General features: G+C 50.5%; 1 protein-coding gene across 1 annotated transcript in view; it reads left to right on the top strand.

Annotated features, from left to right (window-relative positions):
• The first annotated feature begins 12,156 nt into the window (after positions 1-12,156).
• Positions 12,157-20,763, top strand: part of LOC142404714 (sodium- and chloride-dependent betaine transporter-like) — a 31,321-nt gene continuing 22,714 nt past the window's right edge. The window contains exons 1-4 of the mRNA XM_075491716.1: positions 12,157-12,349; positions 16,237-16,371; positions 17,731-17,871; positions 19,477-19,564. Of these exons, the coding sequence (XP_075347831.1) occupies positions 12,157-12,349; positions 16,237-16,371; positions 17,731-17,871; positions 19,477-19,564 (557 nt within the window). The remainder of the gene's footprint in view (positions 12,350-16,236; positions 16,372-17,730; positions 17,872-19,476; positions 19,565-20,763) is intronic.

Raw genomic sequence — 20,763 nt, 5'->3', positions numbered from 1 at the left:
TCCCTGCTGCCTGCTTCTTCCCCCCCGCGGTTCCCTCCGTATGCTTGTCTCAAGACAGCTTTCCTGGGGTCGGCATTTATCCCCCCCAGAATCTTCCAGGGCTCATCCCTGCAGGCGTCTGTCCCCTGTGGCAGCTGAGCCTTGGCTGTGGCTCCTCTCGTTGGGCTTGCTCACAGATTTCCACCCTGCCACATAATCCCTCTGCTAGCCCCTGTGGCAAGCTGCCTCTGCCCACGGCAATGGCGGAGGAGGAACTCGTGCCGTGGGGAGACCTGCAGTCAGATTGCCGCGTCCTTTAGCAGCCCTGTGCTGCCTACACAGCTGCGCAGCCCGGGGTGCCTGCTCAGGGGCTGTCTCTGCCAGCGAAAGTGGCAATTAGTGGCCAGGGAGTGTGTCACCCCTTCCCCTGCCCTCTCCCGGGACGGGGCTGAGCACAGTCCGTACCCCCACAGCTGAGCTGGTCGGAAGGTGATTTCTGCTTTTCAGTCTGGGCCGTCACACTAGTGCAATCCCTCAAGTGGAGGCTGCTGCGGTGGGATAAAGGTGCCCATGCCCTTAGCAGGATTTAAACCCACAGTGAATTATTGCCTGGTGGGAAACTCTGAAGCCTGAGTGTAACTTCTAGTACCTCCTGGGCTGGAAAACAGAAATAGCAGCCTTTTTTCCTGCTGGAGAATGATTTTCACACATTGCTGGATAAAGTTTTCTTTTAGGTTGACTTTCTTCTTGTTTTACCTTAATGCCACAGGTCATTTCCCATCCACAGTTTTGCAAAAAACTGTGACATTCCTGTGAAACACTTCAGTGTGGTTAAATCAAGTTTTTAGGTCAGCTTTGCTTACCTTGGCTTATCTCAATCCCCTTTTCATATCTGGATAACCTCTACTGCACCTTTTCCCCAGCTGCGCTGGGTCACACCAGTCGTCCGTGGCAGGACGGGCAGCAGCACTGTCCTTCATTAGTAGGGACGGCGGCAGTGCAGTGCCTGTGTTGTGTAGCCAGCACATGATGTTCACTTTGCAGTCTTTCAGGACCTCAGAGACAGCCCCCAAAAGGCAGAAGATGGAGCCTGGCCCCTCTGACGTTGATCCCAGCCCGTGCAAGGGAAGAATCAGCCTGTATTTCTTTGGGTACGGGACCAATCCACTCAACCAGCCCAAACGGTAGGTGAAAGACAGGGCTTTGAAAAATGGCACTGTTGGAAAGTTTAATCCTGGAAACGGTACTGCACGTTGTGCAGTTTGGCTGCCTGTGGAGAGGCATCGCCTGCTCCAGCTGCCACCCCAGCCCTCTGCCCTCATGGCCCCATTGCCCAACTGGTGCCTCTGGGACAGGGCTGGGCTGGCTCAGAGCTCCCCAGCCCAGGGGACGTCCCCCAGCGCTCACCCTGAGCTGCTCTGTCCCCTCTTTGCACTGCACAGCAGCGTGGGCTCAGACCCGCTGCCCCCCGTGGCAGCTGAGGTAGTAAATAAACACCCCAAGACCCCCAGAGTAGGAGACGTTTTCCCCTACTGCCTCCAGCGCTGGCCTCAGTGGTTTATCCTGAGGATCCCGCCAGGCACAAGGGTGACTCCCTTCACACACGTCTCCAGCAATTGCTTGTCCCCAGGGCAATCTGGCATGCTCTAATGCGATCTGATTCACTGGCTTCTGGCACCCGTGGAGGATTTTTTTGAGACAGCATTACAAATGACCTCTATAGAGCGTGCGGGCACGTAAACCTACCGCTTCCCTACTCTGCGGTGGTGAGGGCTTTTTGTCAGCTCCCAGGTTTCCCACTGAGGGGGCCAGGGGATGCTCTTCTGGTGAGCTCTGACACCGGCGAGCAGATCGGAGCATGTGCTGGATGTGTCCTACCTTCCATCCCACGTGCTGCTGTGGTTTGACCACATGGGTACATGAAAAGGTCAATAGGAATTTGGCAGGCACATTAACAGACAAAGCAAAAGACGAAACAGGAATAGCATTAAACATAATATTAAAAAAAAATATATCTGAGCTGAACTATCTTGAGAAAAATGGCATAACTGGAATGCCTGCTGCTGGTGTTGGTCATGAGAAGCCCTGGAAAAGTGCATCGGGGCTGAGGTGGATACAAAGCAAGCTGCCAGGGCAAAGGCGCAGAGGAATTGCTCACTTCTAGCGAGCACACTGACACTGTAAAAATAAAGACTCCGGCAGTATCTCTCCCTGCTGACAGAGCTCTCTCCTGTGAGCTGTGTTCGCACTCACAGCATATGGCACAGGCACGGAGGGGTCTGCATAAGCCCAGGACAAACATCCCCCCTCCACGCCCTCTTCTGCCTTTTGTTCCATCTGCCTGATGGCGTTGGTGAGCCTCGAGCTTGGCCGCTGAAGCAGGTTTAGTGTAGTGGTCCCTGGAGATGGAGACGATTCATTCTGCACATTTGCAGGATGATTTTAAGGGGTGCCACTATCCCACTAAAGTGCTGGAGCCCCAGAGCAGTGGGGGCATGTGGCAGCCAGCCTGGGCCATGCTGCGGGGTCTGCAAGGGGAGAGCAGCCTCCCGCTGAGGTCGAGAGGACCTGGAGTCACTCCCCTGACTGCTGCGGTTGATCTTTGCAAACTTTGGGCCTTTACCCTGCCTGACCATGGCTGCTTTCTTTTCTTGCTTTCCTGTCAGGGCCACAGTTCAAGGTCTGGAGAGGTGTATGTTGTAAGGGAGCTGGGAAGAAAGTTCTCCCGCCTCGATGCACCTCCCTTCCTGCCGTCCCACCACACACACATGAGCTGGGTGATAATTTAGTGGGGGGAGCTAGTGGAGGGGGAGGGATGGGAGGAGGAGAGAGGGGAGTCTTTGCCTTAACTCTTGCTGTATCTCTTTGGCACTCAGTGGATTCCCTGCCTGGACTCCAGTGGGACGGGACAGGACAGGACTGGAGGGGCTTGCCTGGGAGAGACCTGTGCTGGTTTCAGGTGAGTTGGGCGTTTGCTCGTTGAGCAGATCTGGCTGGATGTGCGTGTCACGCTGGGAGTCCTCCCGCAGCCAGCTGCTGCGCACCAGCTGCCTGCCGTGCTCTGGGGAGTGGGTGGGCAAATCTGCGAAGTGAAAAGCTTCCCAATGTTAAGCAAAGGAAGAGAGAGCGGGAGGATGGGGAGCAAATAATCAGTTTGGATCAACCCAGGGAAGAGGTTTTTCTTTCAAGGGTTCCTATAGGAGAGGACAGGCAGTGATGCTGCTGGGGGGCTGCTGGGAAGGGATGGCTGAAGGATGGGTAATTGGTACTGAAGGTTGCTGCAGCAGAGAGAGAGAAAGAAAAGGACTCAGCAGAAAGATTGAGAAGAGAGATGAGAGCAGGCCAGACAGGGATGGGGATGAAGGGCAGTGATGGCTAGGTGATAATAGGTACAGGAGGAAAGGTGCTAGGAGTGAAGTAGGCTGTAGGCATATCAGCTCCTGCAAACACGAGGCAGTGACCCCCTCTCCTGCCATGCTGCCCTGCAAAGGTTCTGGCCCCGGTGCATTGACTTGGGGGCTGCAGCTCTAAAAGATGTGCCTGGGAGTGTGCTCCTTGTTCTTCTTGCCTCAGAGGCTTCATCAAATTTGTTCCCGTGTAGGGATGAGGCAGGGAGACAGCACAGTTTGTGCATGTGCTAAACTCTGGGGATCTGTGGGCATATTTGTGAACAAACCCAGGCAGAACACATGGGGGTTTCATAACACCTGATCTGTGTCTCCTTAAATCAACAGTGCTTTTAAAGTAATCACTACTAATCAGGTCTTTCATTCAATGCCATTGGAAATGCCATTGCCCCGGTTTTTCCTCTTTGTGACAGCTGCTGGTAGGAGAGGCTGAACCTTGGACCTGATCTTTGCAGCTCTGCAACAGCACAACTTTGCTGGATTCATGGGCGCAGATGTGGTCCTTGCAGAGGGCAGGCTAACGAGCCCTGCACCGTATCTCTACCTGCCCGTGCTCCTGGGCAGGCCTATAGGAAAGTTTTGGTGCCCCGGGTTGGAGAGCAGATACCTTGCCTCTCGGAGGGTGCAGGTGGGATGCAGTCCCATTGCAGTGCAATGCCAGGCACTGCTAGGAAGGGGTTACAGCACTGCTAGCGTCGTGGTCCGCATATGCCTCTGCCTGTCCCGATTTCACCTGAAGTGCCTTCTCCCGTGCACCAACTGGAGATGGCTGAGCCTGCCCAGGGTCAGCCAGGTAAATCCCCAGCCTGCACCCGAGCAGGATCGGGGTGCTGGGCTCCCTGTGCAGGGCTGAACAGGAAGCTTGGTGTGGGGACGATCGTGGCGGGGAGCCCGTGCGGCACTGCTCCGCTGCTCTGCGATGGCTGCGTGTGCATCTGTGCTGAGGCACTGGGCTCTGCCAAATAAGCTGTTGGCTTCCCTCGTCCTCCGTGCTAGGAGGCATAAGGTAACGTGTCATGCCATAACGTCATAACCTCACCTGCCTTTCGGAAGAGTTTTGCGTGAGTACTCTTCCCCCATGCTCCCTGTTTCTCATCACTGATAGCAAGTGCCTCCAGGCTGTGCTTTCAGGCAGGGTGTGCCTGTCTAGGGATTTTAGCTAGAAGTGCCTAGAGCAGTGTGACACCACATCTCCTGCGGTGCTCTCCCACCTCCAAACCGCAGACTTTTGGAAATGTTGGCTACCAGCAGTGCTAGCTCCTCTGCTCTCCTGCCCCAAAGCAGCAGCCCCAGGGAAGCGACTGCAAGGTTCAGATTTTAGGCACTTGCAGAGGTTAGGATTTTTGTGGGGGCCCGCATGCACCTGCAGAGGGTAGCTGCTTTGCTGCCCACCCTTCCCTAACCCCTCAGCCTCCAGCCTCAGGCTGCCCTGGGTCAGCAGCAGGCGGGCAAGCCGCAGCGCTGGGGGCTGGCAGCCTCCCTGCCCGCACCTGACCTGCCCAGGACCGCCGGGTGGCATGCCTTGCTCTGTGAATTTGCTGCCCTGGTGAGGTGGCAGCCCTGTACCCACCGTGTCCCCTCCCGCGGACTCTGTCCTGTCGCCGTAGGGCACCTCCGGGCTGCACCACAGGTCACTGCCCTGCCGGGCTGCGCCTGTTTGCAGAGCGGGTGCTGGAGCGGTGTGGCTTTTACCCTCTGTGCCATTGACCTGCTCCGCTCCTCCAGCCAGTGACAGGAGCCATGCTGTCCCCGCACTTTGTCTGTGGGGACACCTCTTCCACCAGGTGGGCAGCTCTAGGGCCTCCACCACGGCCAGCTTGGCTCTGTGTCTGTAGGAGACCTGTCACTGTGGTGGTCTGCAAGAAAGATGGATCCTGCCGTGGTTGCATGCTACTGGGCCTCCTGCTATGTGGCAGTGGATACAACCAGACTGTGGGCCGAGTCGAGGTCTTGAGAGCATCTGTCTGGTTTGATGCAAAGGAAAAAGGCTGGTTTCTGATCATATTTACACCCCATTTATGGACTTCATCAGTTAGTCTTGATTTTTTCTAGGCTGAAGTAAGAAACCACCTCTGTGTCTCTGTAGCCCAAAGCAGGGACAGTGGGCCACAGACACCGACAGAGACTGAACTGCCACTGAGAACAACAGCCTACACTGCTTTTAGCAAAGGATTTGGCACTGATCCTCCCGAAAGCCCAGCCACCGTTAGGTACCTGGGAGGCTCTCCTGTCCTGGCAGCAGAGGACAGGGCAGGAGCCATTTGGTCCCTTCCTGAGCTGGGGGTGTGTGCTCTGAAGGGTGACGCTCTATAATTCTTGCAGCTTGTATCACAGATGTACACGTCATTAGTAAACTCACAGTTGCTTCTTATCTCGCTCTGGCTGGTGTCAGTAAGCAGCAAACTCACTGACTGCAGAAGTGTTGCTCTTATTTCACATTGGAGAAAATGTAAGCAGGATCTGATCCTTGTGACGGCCTTCTGTGCCCCATGAACCTTGCTGAACAGATGCTTTGAGAATGCCCTGCAAGCCCACACAACCTGGAAGTTAATTAGAAAGTGTAAAGAAGCCAACTAGCTTTCAACAGCTTGAAATGAAAGGCATTTTAATTTCAACTGCTGTCCTGGAGTTGATCAGTTTTTCCCTTGCTACATCTTTCCTTGCCTTTCTGCTTTTTGCAGCTGGAGTGAGCCGTTCTCCAGCAAAATTCGGGTTTGGAAGCAGCTGTGGTTGAAGCAGCCGTCCCCACTCGCATAGCTGCTCTTAGATTGGCTGGAAAGCCAATCTTCTGCTAATATTTCCTGCTAATATTTCCTGCTAAGCACTTCTACTGCTGATATTTTCCTGTCCATCTTGCAGATACGACCTATTTCAGTAGCAGCCCCCACACACTCATCTAACTGGGTTTGTTCCTTAAGCTGTACCTTGGCACTGCTCTTCCTCACTGAGCCCTCATTTTCTGTCTCTGCTCCCACAACCGCCCCCGCCTCTTGCCATCGAAATACCACGTAGGATTTCAGCTGCCGACTAACTGCTGGCTCATAGTGTGCAACCAGAGGATTTTCTGTGTCCTCCTGCTCCTCCTTTTGCAACACAGCCCAGCCTGCTTGCTTTCTGATTCCTCCCTCCCCACCTTAAATTGCAGGTTTTGTGCTTGGTTGCTGCTTGTTTCAGAACGAAACCAAGAAATATAAATGCAGTGCAGCTGTCTGCAGCGTCCCCTGCGACTCTGCCTTCTGCAGCTCAGGCAGCACCTACGAGTGTCCAAAGGTGCTTTAAAACTGTGCTTCCTCTAATAAGTGTTATTGGCTGCTTTTTAACGACACCTCTGTTCGCTGTCTGCTCCGTTTCACTGTTCGCTCTTGAGATTGTCCTCTTCTCATTTGCCTTAAGATAAAACAGCAGAAGAGGTCAAACGGAGGATGTTAACTTCCCAGCAGTAGGAGCTCCTGTATGATGGCAGTTGGGAACAGGCAGTGAGTTTGCAGGAAGAAAAGCTTTAGGAGAATCTCTAATGGCTTCTTCCTCCAGTGCCAAAACTCCAGGCGGCTTCTCTCTTGTCTCTTTCTTGTTCCTTATCTCACCTGAGCAGCCCTGAATAAGCCCTTTTTGCCCTGGGAGAGGCTGAGGATACCACCATGTTTTGCTTTCAAAGGACACTTTCATTCTTCTCTTTTTCTGAGTCCTGCTGCCCCCCGTTAGTTGCAGCTTGTTCCCAAATAAAGCCAAGAAATGCTGTTCATCTGCATCTCTGCAGCGTGCATTTGGCACATCGGACCCAACTGGTGACCGTCCACAGCACTTCAGAGGTGTCCTTGGCTTTCCTTGCCTTTTGTGGCCATACTTGAAGGATCCCATGGTGGTAGGTGTGGGACAAACACAGCCCAAAATTTGTGACCAAGGGGAGACTGGGCTACCTCATTCCAATATTGAAGAAGGGAACTTGTTGGTGTAGTCTGTGTTTATGGCTGCCTGCACGCTGCCTGCTCTCTTTCCAGTGCCTGGGGGAATCCAGGTTTATTCTTATTTTCTCAGCAATAAATCTCATGGGAAAAAATGTGGCTGCCTCCATGCACCAAGCCCAGTACCAAGTCCAGTACCATTTCATATGGAGCTGCCTGTTGCACTGGGCACAGAGGAAGCCCCCTCCTCTCTATGGGAAGACGACAGGCTGGGGGTCATGTCTGCAAAGGGTACTCCAGGCCCAGAAAAAGGCACCGCCTCAAAGTGCTGAGGGTTGAAAATACAGCAGGACACCTCTAGAAGAGACTGGAAGGGTCAGAGGGAGATGAGGAGGGAAGGTGGTGGCTGAGTGGGTCCAGGAGAGGGATAGACTGTGTCAGGTGGCATCTTAACAGTTGGAAAAACTTTATGGCAGAGGGAAAAAAGAGGCTGGGAATGAAGGAGTTGGAGGATTTTTCTTCAAATTCTGGTGAAGGAACAGCAGAAAAGGTGCAGGCAGGCAGCGAGGGGCAAAGTCTTTTCTCCAAACTCGTGCATTAAGGAGAGGGGCATCAAAGGGAGAAGAAAATGACTGCCCGTCGGGGAGGATGTAACACAGTGGGTGGCTGTAGCTGCTGTGGGAGAGCCAAATTGTTCCTAGCTGGAGACAAGAAGTTATTTGAGTCCCCATCTGGCCTGCGAACATATAGGGCAGGGGCACAGTAGGATTAGATGTTCAGGAAAAGAGCCAGGAGGTGGGTGAAGAGGCTTTCTCATACAAACAGCAGACAAAGCAGAGAGGGAAGTAGTGGGGATGTGTAACGCTGTGCATCGCTTTGTCTGGGAAGGGAGAAGCTGAAGCTTGTGGCACGAAGGGCCAAAACTTTGGTCACCAGTTTAATCTGCGACCTGTTCGCAATTGAAAAGGTTTGATTCCATAACCAGGGTGCTTTCCCTCTTTTTAAAATAGGAAAATGGAACCACAAGTGGTGCATCTCCCCTGCTGGTCTGTGTTTGTCGCAGCCCTGTTCCCCACTGCAACATCCCAGCTTCTGTCCTTTGTGCTGGCCTGTTCAGGAGTCAGAGGACAGGTGCAGAGCCAAAGCCCTGGTCCAGGTGTCCCTGAGGTGGCGGCTGGTGTCATGGTTGGGGCTGCAGGCTGGCACTCAGGGCATTCCCTTCCTGGGTTTAGGTGAGATGAGGTGACTCCCTGAGGGGGTGATCTTCCCTCACCCCCACGTGTGAAACAGGTCTAACACAAAACCAGGTAAAACACAAATATTAGTAGAACTAGGCTGGCTCTTGGAGCCACTTTGCATTAAAAGAATAAAAGCAAAGAATTAGCTAAGTCCTCTCATGACATCCTCAATAAGCCCAGACTTAAGCATCATTGTACTTGATAATGTGCCCTGGACTGCAGCAAATTGGAACGTGCCAAGGACTGTGACAGATCAAACACATTTCATTAAGTATGTGTTATTTTTTCTCTCACATTTGACAGTGCGTGGAGCTCTGCTCCTCTCAAAGATGAGGAGGCTGTGCTGCAGCATCTGAATGAACTGATTAGCCAGCTGGCAGGCCTTGCTGCAGGCAGTGGGGAAAGAGGCCATGCCTGGCTTCAGAAGCTGAGAAAAGACTGTTGGGAGGACCTGATGTTTCCACCCCCCAGTCCAACCCAGCAGGCGAGCCAAGTGAAGGGGTCAAAGCTGGGACTGGGAGGACCTCCGTGCTGGTGAGCTGTTGGTGAGCTGTAGAGCTGCTAGCTCTGCACCAGCCAGCATTTAGGGTGCGTGCCTTGATTTCTGGGTTGCACCACCTTCTTTAAATGTGGGGTTAGAGGTTTGTATAAGCCTGTTAGAGGACTGATTCAGCAGGACACTCAAGGGTAGATCCACACGTGCTGTACATGGTGGGTTTGGAGCAGCACAAGCCATACCAGTAAATAGGTGCTTTCTGGCATATGGACCATAAAGGGCAAGGGCTGGGGAAAAAAGGGAGGTCGCTTCCTTAGTGCCCTGGTGCATCTGCATTTGCCACCGAAACTGGTTGTGCCCACAGCAGTACTGCCCATGTGTAAGCCCTTATTGGAAATAACTCTAAAAACCTCTCAAATTTAATAGGGGACCAGAATCTTTCTGCAATGTTTCTGAAAAGGCAGCTATAGAGTCTGGAGGATGGTCTTTGCTGACCCCTGACTGCCCTCCTCCATGGTTTATGCTCCTCTGTTCTTGCTGCAGCCCCTCTTACTAAAGACAGTGTTGATGCCTTGTGTGGTATTCAGCCCTCCGCATTCAGAGTCCGTGGAAATCTGCTGCTGATTTCAAAGGGAATAGGATGGGCCCTTCAGCACCAAGACAGATGGGCGAACAAAGGCTGTTGTTGCCCTGGGCATTTAGAGAGCAATTGGTGTATTACACTGTGAGGTCTGGTTTCCTTTCTTTACTTGAATGACAGAGGGAGGAAACATGCCTTGTGCCAAAAACTGCTTGCTTTGCTATGAACATGCAATAAAACTTGTCCTTTCATATGCAAGCATCTTTCTTTGCCCCAGGGCCTGATATATCCAAAGGGCTAGCGTTTAGGAAATAATTTCATTTGCACTGGGCAACTTACAATGAGACACAGTGGTAATGATGCTGTCTTGTGTGGAGTAAGCGCAAGCATGGCTAACCAGTTCCTGCTCCTGCTTCCCCCTTGCCTCATTGAAAACTACACCAAAAAAAGTTCCGTGGTGTTTCTAAGCTACTGGGCCAGTTTGATGTTAGGACCACAGTTGCTCTTATTCCTAGTAAGCTCAGACTCCCTGGTAGTCCCTGCTCCCTATGAGATGGCTCATACCCTGATGCTAGCCCAGAGGGAGATGACTGGAGAGAGACTAGGCACAAGCAGGGAGGAAATGGTTTGCCATCCTGGTCCTGGTGCACCATCCTGGTGCAAAAGGTTGATGGATAGGTTTGGTGGTCCTATCAGGCAGGGAGTATCAAGCGTGGTGAGGTCTTGCTCATTGTGCTGACTGGGAGAGGTCCCTGGACTGAGCCACCTCCAGAGCCATGCTTGGACTTTGCCTGGGAGAGAGCAAGCTGATGTGGTCCAGAGCAGATCCGGGGGCAGAGGAAGAAGAGTTAAGTAGTGTGGGTGATGCAGATTGCTGTCCCTGCTGCTCCCTGGAGATGGGGATGTCCCCTTAGGAGGCGTGGAAGCAATGATAGATATGCTATTAAAAAACCTATCAAACCACCAGCAAACCCAATCTGTAAGCTAATGTGAAGGGGCAAAGCCCTGATTTCTTAGCACTTGCAGCTGGTAGGAATGGAAGCCTTTAGCAGAGATGCTGCTGCTTTGGAGAGGCTTGTTTCCAGTGTAATTTCCTAATCCCAACATGGAAATGTGTATCCCTGGCTGACACCAGTCACCCCTTCAAAGGCTAACTTCTGCTCAGTAATGCCACCAGTGAGATGTAGCTACAGTTGGGGCTTCCCTGGCATAGTTCATCAGCTACCCTGCTCGTGTTAGGTCTGTGCTTTCTGGCTGGACTCACATGTGCATCCCTACCTTAGGTAACTTATTAGAGCAAGCTTTTGAGGAGAATTTTTTTAGCTAAGTCAAAGGGACCTTTCTCTCTTCACACTTCAGTTTCTTCCCACAATCAAATGCCTGTAAACAACATGAAAATGTTGTCAACAAGAAGATTCAATCTGGTCCGTGTGAATTTTGGCTAGCTTTAAATTAACTAACCAATTAAAGGACTTTGTGTATGACAGAAAATTGTATCTTGTAACAAGATGCCACTAACTTTGCTTAATTAAGATGATGCTAAACATAATTCAGGATTTAGTATAGACTGGAGAATGTCTTCCTTGTACCACCCTACAGGCCCAGCCGCATCCAGTGTGCCGCCTCCAACCGTGACTTCGCTCTGTGTTTCCACGGCTGGGCTTTTTCCTACTAACCTTTCCACTGCAATAATTGAGCTTGTCTAATCTTAGTACACCCTTGCCCGTACCTGAAACACCTCACAAGTATGAGGTCCTTTTGTTCATCTCAAGGGCTTTGTTTCCTTGCTCTGTATCCTTTGCAGGGTTGGGCATGGAGGGGGAGGTTTGTTGCTTGTGCCTGTTTGCTATTGAAGGAAGAATAAGTGTGTGTGTGTTTTGCTGAGGTGGCAGGCTGTATGGTAGCGTAGCATGGTGTCCGGGGGGTCAAAGACAGCGCTCCTGGCAATGCCTTGAAATAAGATGGTAGGTCGTCCATTCTTATTCAGACTATCAGTCCGCAAGATTTCTATCCTGCTCTCTGAAACCACTCCAGAAGGAGACAGTTGCTGTATAAAGCACATGGGAAACTCACGACCCCGTGCGCTGCTTCAGCTCCAGCTCCTTTTCTCTTCCTCTGAACTGCTGTTTCCAAAGTCCCAGCCGAGTTTCCAGCAGCCGTGGAGATGCAGAGCATTTAGTCAGTGTGCGGAGGGGCAGATGGAGGTACAGTAACGCTGGTGGTCTGGGAAGGCTGAGGAAGGGTGCTGCAGGGGGGAAGGGTGAATTTGGGAGTGTGTCCAGTGAAGGGGTGATGCAGCTGGGTCCTTCTCACCTGACCAGTGACCTTTTCTCTGTCCCTTCAGAACAGATTTTCTGTCCCACAGACATAACCTGGGGAAAATGCTTCGTCCTGATGCTAAATAAGCCATTTTCCCGAGGATGAGGAGAACCTCATGGTGATACTAGGAACACATCTGTTGTGGTGACTGGTCCCCTCCCTCCTCTTCCCACCAGTGTGTCCCACAGCAGCTCCCTATGTCCCATGCTCTCTTTTTCCTCTGTCCCACAGAGCCATGACAAGAGCTGTGGCTAAGGAAGGAGAGCCCAATGGGGCCATCACAGTTCCTGAAGAGATAAAAAAGGAGGAAATGGAAGAGAGAGGCCAGTGGAGTAGCAAAATGGAGTTTGTGTTGTCTGTGGCCGGGGAGATCATCGGTCTGGGTAACGTGTGGAGGTTCCCGTACCTCTGCTACAAGAACGGTGGTGGTAAGTTCATAGCATACATGAGTTGCCCTAGGTCTGTAGGCATGGCGAGAGATACACGTGTGCCTGGACCCATTTCTCCTACACCTCACATGCTCCTACATGCACTCCCTTGCCCTGTCCTCCAGCAAGTTAGCTCCTGCCAAAACCAGGAGGAGTAGCACTGATGGGTGAATCCAGTTCCCCAGCGGGTGCTGTTTCTTAAAGCAGTTCTCCCAACTCTGGATGCTGAATTGAACTTTAGTAAATCTTCAAGGCTCTTGGGCATCTCAAGAGACAGATGGTCTTCCAAAACCATCAGAAAACTGTGAGTGGTCAAAAAGCAAGCAGCAACCTCCTTCTACATAATTCCCTTTTCTCACCCTCTGTGTCACCCCCACCTCTCCCAGGCCCTTGCTACAGAGGAGGAAGGGCTTTGATGGCACCAGTATCCTTGCCAAGGCCTGGAACCCCCTTCCTGGCACCTGGGTGCCCGCTTCCTTCTGCAGGGCACTTGATCTCCCACCAGCTCCTCTCAGAGGGCTGGCTGCCCTGTGGTTATTAGAGAAACGCAGTATTTTATTGTGTCAGTACAACTCAATCAATTCCAGAAATGAGGGACAGTACCAGATACTCAATGCTGAAGCACCTTGGCTTGTCATATAGGCCAATATAAGATGGCCATCTTTGAGAACATGCATGTGAAGGATTTTCTCAGAGGACAGGAAGAAGAAGGACATTGCTGCCTCTTCCCCAGGAACAGTTCTCCCAGTGGTCAACCCACTGCTAGGGAAATCTGTCCCCAGGAAGAGTTCATTCCCCTTTCCTTTTGTTTCTTGCGTGACTCTCCTTTTCCAATAACACTGCAATAAGATCATTACATGGTTAAAAATTAAACTTTCTCGTAACAATAAAATGCAACTGTGAAAGAGGAAGGGAATAATTGACTGTCACTAACTTTTCTTGGTGAATCAAAATCTAACTTTATAAAAGAAAAGGAGGAATAATAAATTACATGTCAAATACAGCAATAACTTCTCTTTTGTTCTTGTTCTCTAGAGACACCTTGAAATAACGCTTTGGGACTTGCATGTTCCCCCCACTTTAAACTTCCTTTCTCTGCAGACCATGCCACAAAGGCCTTTCTTTCCCAAGGTGCTGTGAGCTGTCACCAGTGGATTCAGCTGTTGTTCATCCCAGGACTACCAAATTCTTGTCCCCTGGGCTGTTACTAGAATTTATCCAAATCAAGCAGGAGTCAATACAATGTCTCCTCTGAACCAAATGGGGTTTGGATAAGAGAAAGGGGGTTGGTTAAAGAAAATGAAAGGAGTTTTTCTTGAACCTGGGGTGGTTTTTAGCAGATCCTCCAGTCTCCTTCTCTGAGATTTTGATGGTAGGCACTGGAGGCACCAAAAGCAAATCAGACTGGCACGGGTTAGTAAACACTAGTGGTGCATCTGATTGAACAGCCCATTCTGCAGTGACACTTTGACAGAGAAGTCATGGCTTTTGCATGGAAAATTCCTTCCTGAGCTCGGATGATATCTTTGCGTAGTTTATGCCTATGGTATCCGGTTCAGTAGTCCTTGCAATTTGTATGCTAATTAGTGTAAGTGAAAAGGCTACTTTTGTTCATTTTAGATATCTATTGTTTTTTGTTTTTTTTTTTTAAATTAAATTACTCTGGAATATCTAAGGCTGTGAGGCCAACAAGGCTAGGCTTGGGAAAGATTAGGACAGGAGAGTCCTTCCCTCACAGCTCACACACTCCCATTGCACAAAGTATGCTGCCACTGTAGAAGTGTACTGTACTTTTCTCTCTCTAGTGCTCTAGGGAACCAGATGGCCAACAAACTAGTACGGGACAAGGCACTGTCTTTCCCATGACACTCAAAGATATCCTCACCACTGGAAAAGTCTTGGAAATTGCAAAAAAGACATTTTCCACCTATAAATGCGTCCCGTTCCCCCCCCCCCCCCCCATATACCCTGATCCTGTCACCTTTCTCCACCTTCAGATATAGTGAGATGGTTATAAAGCTGTAAAGACAGATGTAATAAAAATGATTGTGCTAACTTGTTGTAAAGCAACTGAGTGTAAACTCATCTATGGTTGCACTTTCAAATCTGATCTAACTGCTCAGCATCCTGAACTTGTTATTGACTTGTCAGGAAAGAGGGTCTGTTTGACTTGTCAGGAAAGAGGGGCCCCTCTCAGGCTGGGTCTCCTCCAGCGGAGCAGCAAATGGGAGGAGAGCACAACTGGAGTTTCAGCTGGTAACTGCTCTCGGAAGGTTAAGAAAGACAAGACAACAGAAGTGTGAGAAAGCCCTCATTACTCAGAGACCAAAATGAATCAACCTCTGGGACAAATACTGTCAGAGGAGAAGGTTGGGGACCTGCTGAAAGGTTCATCTGTGTGCAGCTACAATAAAGCTGTCTTGTAGATTTGGCATACAGTTAGATGTCTTGCAGCATCGAAAGCAGCAGCTGCCTCTAGTTTAGTATATGCAGTTCCCATTCCCTGCCCTGCAAACCTGGACAGACGCTGTGAAGCAGCCTCCCTCCCTCTGGCCCCAGGTCCCCTGCAGCACAGCTGTGTTTAGGGGAAATTTGGATGTTGCTTGTTATTGTAACATCGTTGGCTTAAAAACAAGGGGAAGTGTTCCTAGTTGCTAGTTGTCATGGGAAGGAATTTCAATGCAAATGCCTGTGCTGGCAGGGGAGGAGAGGGTCTGGGGGGCAATGTCTGGCTCAGCTGAGAAAGGGGCCCTCATCTTGGTGGCAAACAGCCGAGATGCTCTCCAGGCACTGGTGGTGGGATGTACTCATGACCCAAAATGCACTGTATGGGATGGCAAGTCCTTGGCAGTTGTTCCAGAGAGGAACGCAGTCGCCTTGGCCTGTTTGGAGGGGAGCGAAAGTGTGAAAACCTTCACTAATGATGGGGAGAAAGACTGTGAGGTGAAAGAAGGAAGGTCAGCAGTGAAACTGAGATCTCAGGAGCAGTTCCGAGCAGAACAGTGAAAATATCGGGTGTTTTGGTTTGGCAGCAGAACCAAAAAGAAGGAAAAAAAGGTTCAGACAGCTGAATAGGGCATTAAACCCTTTTTTTTTGTTTGTTTTTTTGTCTTTTCTGATGGATTTTTTTTTGTTGGTCATTGTTTCTGGGAAAAAACCTTCTCTCTCTCCCCTTCCTCTTCCATTTCTTCAAGGATTAATCTGAGGGCTATTTCAGGCTGATTTCTCTTAAGACATTTCTCTATATTTTAATAAAAAATTGAATTTGAAGACAGAAGTTAAACTTTTTCATTTTGAAAATGCTGGAAAGATACTCTGTTGCCCTTCCCCTTTTCCCATTCTTTTGGTGCAAACTGCTTTTCAGATTTGATATGACATATGTCTCAAGCAAATTTATATCCTGGCAAATTTATTACTTACCAAGAAATGTCACCAGCCTCCAGGTTTGTATCCTCTGGGCAAGTGGGAGTTTTGCTGTGACTCCCGGGGAAGGCAGAACAAATGTGGTTATGTGAAACAAGGACGCCTTTTGCTTTGCCTGACTCCTGCTGAAAGCTAGAACAAAGTCAGGAGAGTGAAGCAGGGAGAACTTCTTCAGCGCTGTCCTTTTTTATCCCCTTGCCTGGTTACTTCTTACCTCTAGGTTTTGGCCAAGACCAAATGCAGAAGTATTGCAGTAGCACGAGACAGACCATACTTGTGTTTTTTTCCGAGAAATAATGGTGTTGGAGACCTTAGTTTTTTTTAGCAGAGGTTGCACAGTTAATTTGGAGAAATATTTGTGTTTATCTAGCCGATTCCAGCTGTGGCCCCAGGTACCTGGCATGGGGAGGTGGGGATAAGGTTTTAAAGAGGTTTCGGAGGCAGCATCTCACCCCTCTCTGCAGGAGCTTTCCTCATCCCCTACCTCATCTTCCTCTTCACCTGCGGGATCCCCCTGTTCTTCCTGGAGACGGCGCTGGGGCAGTACACCAGCCAGGGAGGGGTCACTGCCTGGAGGAAGATCTGTCCCATCTTTGAAGGTGAGTCAAGTTATGGGAATTGCTGGCAGCACTTTCTAACAAATAGTGACTCATTGGAAATGTTATTCTGTTTTTTTCTTTCTCCTTTATTGTCCCTCCCTTCCTCTCTCTCCCAGCCTTGTTATCCCTGCTGGTGACTGCTGTGTGTGCAGGGGCAGTGCCCCAGCTCCCCGTAGGTGACTGAGGGTGTGTGGTGCTGGCTGGTCCAGCCGAGCTGCGGTCTCTGCTTTGAGATGCTCAGAGCCCGGGAGAGAGGAGAGCAGGATGGCCAGCAAGCAGGAGGAGGAGGATGGAAGTGTCAATACACAAACACCTGCATGTAGTCCAGGACAAATACTGAAAAGAGAAGAGGATGAGGAAGGCTGGCTGGCTTATGGCACTTTCCTTGCCCATCGCTGTGCCCAAGGCTGCTGTGGCAGCGTTTGCAGGTTGGCGTCCTGCCAACTGAGGGGGATCGCAATGCATGCACCAATCTGACAGCCCAGAGATGCGCTGGGGTGGTGCTTAAGGCACAGGTATAAGAACCAGAACTCCTGGAACTCCTGGAGAAGATTGTTTGGTGGCATTAATATGTTAATGAATCTAATACTCACAATTCTCCTGTCCAGAGGAGAACTTATTACCCACGTTTTGCAGACAGAGAAACCTGTGCTCAGGCAGATTAAAGGCCTGGTTAGTTTGCTCAAGCACAGGTGTGCAGAGCTATTTGAAACTCCCTGGGGAGTCCAGGACCTCCTGCGCTGGAGACCCCTGCACTTGGGCACAGGGCCTGGAGGTGGACAGCAGTGGCATCTCAAACGGTACTGACAAGCAGTTTTAAACAAATGAATTGGGCCTTTCTGACCTGATTACTGTTCTGATGTCTCAGTGAGTGATGGGCACAAGCAGGACCCAAGATCAGAGCTCAGCTCCTAAGTCTGTACTTTTGCCCCAACACCATACCTTATGCATGATGTATAGCAGCTGTGAGAACCTTTTTTGCCTGAGTCTTTCCAGAAGGAAGAAACTCACCTGCATTTTTTTTCTTTAAAGGCTTGAGCTGGCTTTTCTGCAGGAGAGGCAGTGTAATACAGTGGCATGGTAGTGGTCAGAAAAAAGTTCTTCCATCAGCGAAAGGTTTTTTCTCTCTTCTGCCATAGATCTGTCTAGAGATACCAACAATGTTTCCTGTCTGCGTGCACAGTCACAAAATCCTTTCTCTTTCCCTGACGTAGGTCTTGTCCTATTCTCTAGTGAGCCATGTGGTGGTGTTGCACCCTTCTTACCATGGCATGGTCTATGTCTTTGTTTGGGGTTAAGCCCAAAGTCTTGGGAGTTGGTTGGCAGCCCCATTAACACCTCCTTTGCTTTCCTTCACAGGAATTGGATATGCCTCACAAGTCATCGAGTGCTATCTGAATATCTACTACATCATCATCCTGTCCTGGGCACTCTTCTACCTGTTCAGCTCCTTCACTGCAGTGCTACCATGGGCCAGCTGCAATAACCCCTGGAACTCAGGTACACCTTCCCTTGGTCAGCTCCTAGCTCCTTCCCAATTCCCAGAAATTATTTGGGGTTTGTAGAAAATATTTTTTATTAAGATAAAAAGCTCTCATGAGCTGCAGTGTGGCTAGGGACTCCTGCAAAGGCGACTGTCTTCATTCACCATGGGTAAGTGTCAGGAAGGGTGAGTGGTATGACCCTATGCCTAGCAGCAGGGGACAGTAAAACTATTTCCACATGGAGATGTTTTGGGTGTTGAGATTTCCCTGAAAAATCTGCATTTTCTGGCAAGTGGGAGACGTAGGTGGGTTGGGAGAGTTTTCAAACCAATCTAGAGTCCTCCTCACATGGCAGGAGCTTTTCATTAGCTCTGGTACAACAATTTATCTCACAGTTCCCTTACTCTACCCCACTCCTTCAGAGTTACTGGGACAGTTGCTGCCACGTACTGAACAGTTTCCTTTGTGCACTCAGCTTTTGGCTAAATCAGGCCAGGCCTGCACTGGAGGATTTTGCCAGTACAGGTCTCCCGATGCAGGAACCAGTAACGCAAAACTCTAGAGGCACCATTTTTCTGGTCGAATCACATCCATACAAGCCCCTATACCCTTACATTGGCCAGGGGTCTCATCTCCTCATGCCCACGGTTCACATAACTGTGCCCAGCAGAGAAGACCTGGCTTTGGTTTTATTCAAGGCACTGGGCTGTGCCTGGGAAGAGGGGCTAGATGTGAGGTAACCCTCATGGATCTGATGTCCTTGACAGGCCTTTTTTACTATGTTGAACAGGTTGTTTTGCTTTCAGTGGAAAGCCAGGCTGGAAAGGGCTTTGGCAGCAGCTCGGTTCCCTTCCTTTTTTTCTTGGGTCAGATGACTCATTTCTGTGATGTGTTAAATTTCTCCACCCCATGGGCCATTCACTCACAGCTTCCTTTGCCCCTTCATCCCAGCAGAGGTAACCAGCCTTTTAAAGAGTGGATCTGATTCCTTCAGCTCCCCCAGCATGGGTTTGTTTGCAAGGAAAGCCACAGATGTTCTCTTAACAGGCAGAAGCTTGCCAGCCAGAGCTGGGCTTTCCCGGTTTTCTGGTGGCTTGTCTTTTGCTTGCCAAATGCAAGATGAGGTGCATTTCTTGGATGCATGGCACCTCCTCTGTTTTTAGTAATTTCACACTATGTGACAGGGTTGGGGATGGCAGAGTGGAACATGAAGGCTTCTGTGGCATGTGTGAACATATGTGTGCATGTGTGGACAGGGAATGGTGCGTGGTGTGCGAGGAGAATGGTTTTTTCTATCCTGGCTACTCATAGTGGCTATCCCTCAATAATCTATATTTTGCAGCCATCTGGTTTCCATTTGGCAAGAAATTGCTCTCTTCTTCCCCCCTCCCCTTCCAGAAGCCCTCTGGCTACTGCTGGATTGGGATTTGTAGCTGGGGAGAGCCAGAGTTTAATGAGGTGCTTAATGAGATGCAAGAGTTTAATGAGATGCTCTATAGCACGCGTTGAAGGGTCTGTGTGCTGCCAGAGTGAGGGTTAGGGTACAGAGGGGAAGGAGCATCCCTCATGGAGGAGCCTTGGAGAATTTCTCTGGCTCATCAGCTTCCTTTTCTTTTGGTAGATCTCTGTGTGGACATTCTGAATAGCTCCAGCTTGGACAACAGGACCTTGCCTGCGAACGCCACCTCCCCAATGATTGAGTTTTGGGAGTACGTGATTGCTTTCCCTCTGTTCAGGCTCCTCTGTCATCCAAAGGCTGCAGCTGTAGGAGTATCCGGGGGGAGGGCTGTGCATCTCTGTAGGACCAAGTGAGGTGCCACATGTTGGACCTGAACATGGGGAGCACAATGCACCGAGCTGCCAAGGAGATTGGCACAGAGCCCAGGGGCACAAGGACTAGATACACCCTGAAGGCTGCTCGCAGAGTGCCTGCCGAGGGGTGCTCACGTGCGCACATGCACAGGCATGTTCCCTTTCTGGCACTGAGGAGCCCAGGTGAGTGTGGCCACAGAAAGAGGCACCAGAATAAGATAAGGGCTTGCTGTAAGCAGGGGATACTCATGTTGGGTGTTGCAGGCTACTGTTGGCAGGCAAGCATGAGAGTTCAGGGCAGACTGAACAGTCCTCTACAGTGAAACAGAAAGGGACAAAACTGCCTTTTCCCTTCTTCTGACCATGTCTTGCTTGGTGCCTAAGGGAAGCGGTCCATCAGGCTGCTCAGGCTTATCACTGGAGAGCAGGGAACTGCTGCACATGGGTGAGATGCCGAGAGGGGCTTGGGGAGGTTTAGTCATGGGGCTGGAGGAAATAAAACACCTCTGAAAGAGGGGTCCTACAGCAGGCCAGACAGTGTCCCAGAAGGGGTCATCGCTGCAGTGTGGAGAGGTTGAAATGGCTGCAGGGGCCACACTGCCTCTCCACACTCCACTGAGGAAGGTTTCATCAAGAAGAGGGGTGCCAGGGGCTCAGCTTCAGCAGTATTTTTCTTTTTCATTTATGGATCTTAAAGTGCCTCTGAGAGGGTTGAGTGTCCTTTGTCCCTTGCAGCCACCACAGGGCACAGAGAAGATGAGATGCACCCATGGGTGCAGAAAGAGTCCACACAGTGCCAGACCCCCTCTCCTGCCCCATTCTTTGCACATACAGTTTAGAGAGAACTGTGACCCCTCTGAAATGGTTGTTCAGGCTTTCTACACAGGTTGCAAGGGCAAGGGGTCCCCAAGGGGGCTGGTTTGGGGAGAGGTATGTAGAGGAATTGTAAGTGTGCGGTTGGGCTGCTGCGACTGAATGAGCTGCAGTGCTGACCTCTTGTATGGCCCACCTTCATGACGGCGAGTCTTCAGGGAATGAGGTTAAAGGAAGGGCATAGGGATCATAAAGGCCATTTATGCTTATGTATAGGGTGTCC

Source organism: Mycteria americana, chromosome 1 (genome assembly GCF_035582795.1).
Source record: "Mycteria americana isolate JAX WOST 10 ecotype Jacksonville Zoo and Gardens chromosome 1, USCA_MyAme_1.0, whole genome shotgun sequence".
NCBI lineage: Eukaryota > Metazoa > Chordata > Aves > Ciconiiformes > Ciconiidae > Mycteria > Mycteria americana.
This window is presented reverse-complemented; position numbering and strand designations above follow the sequence as displayed.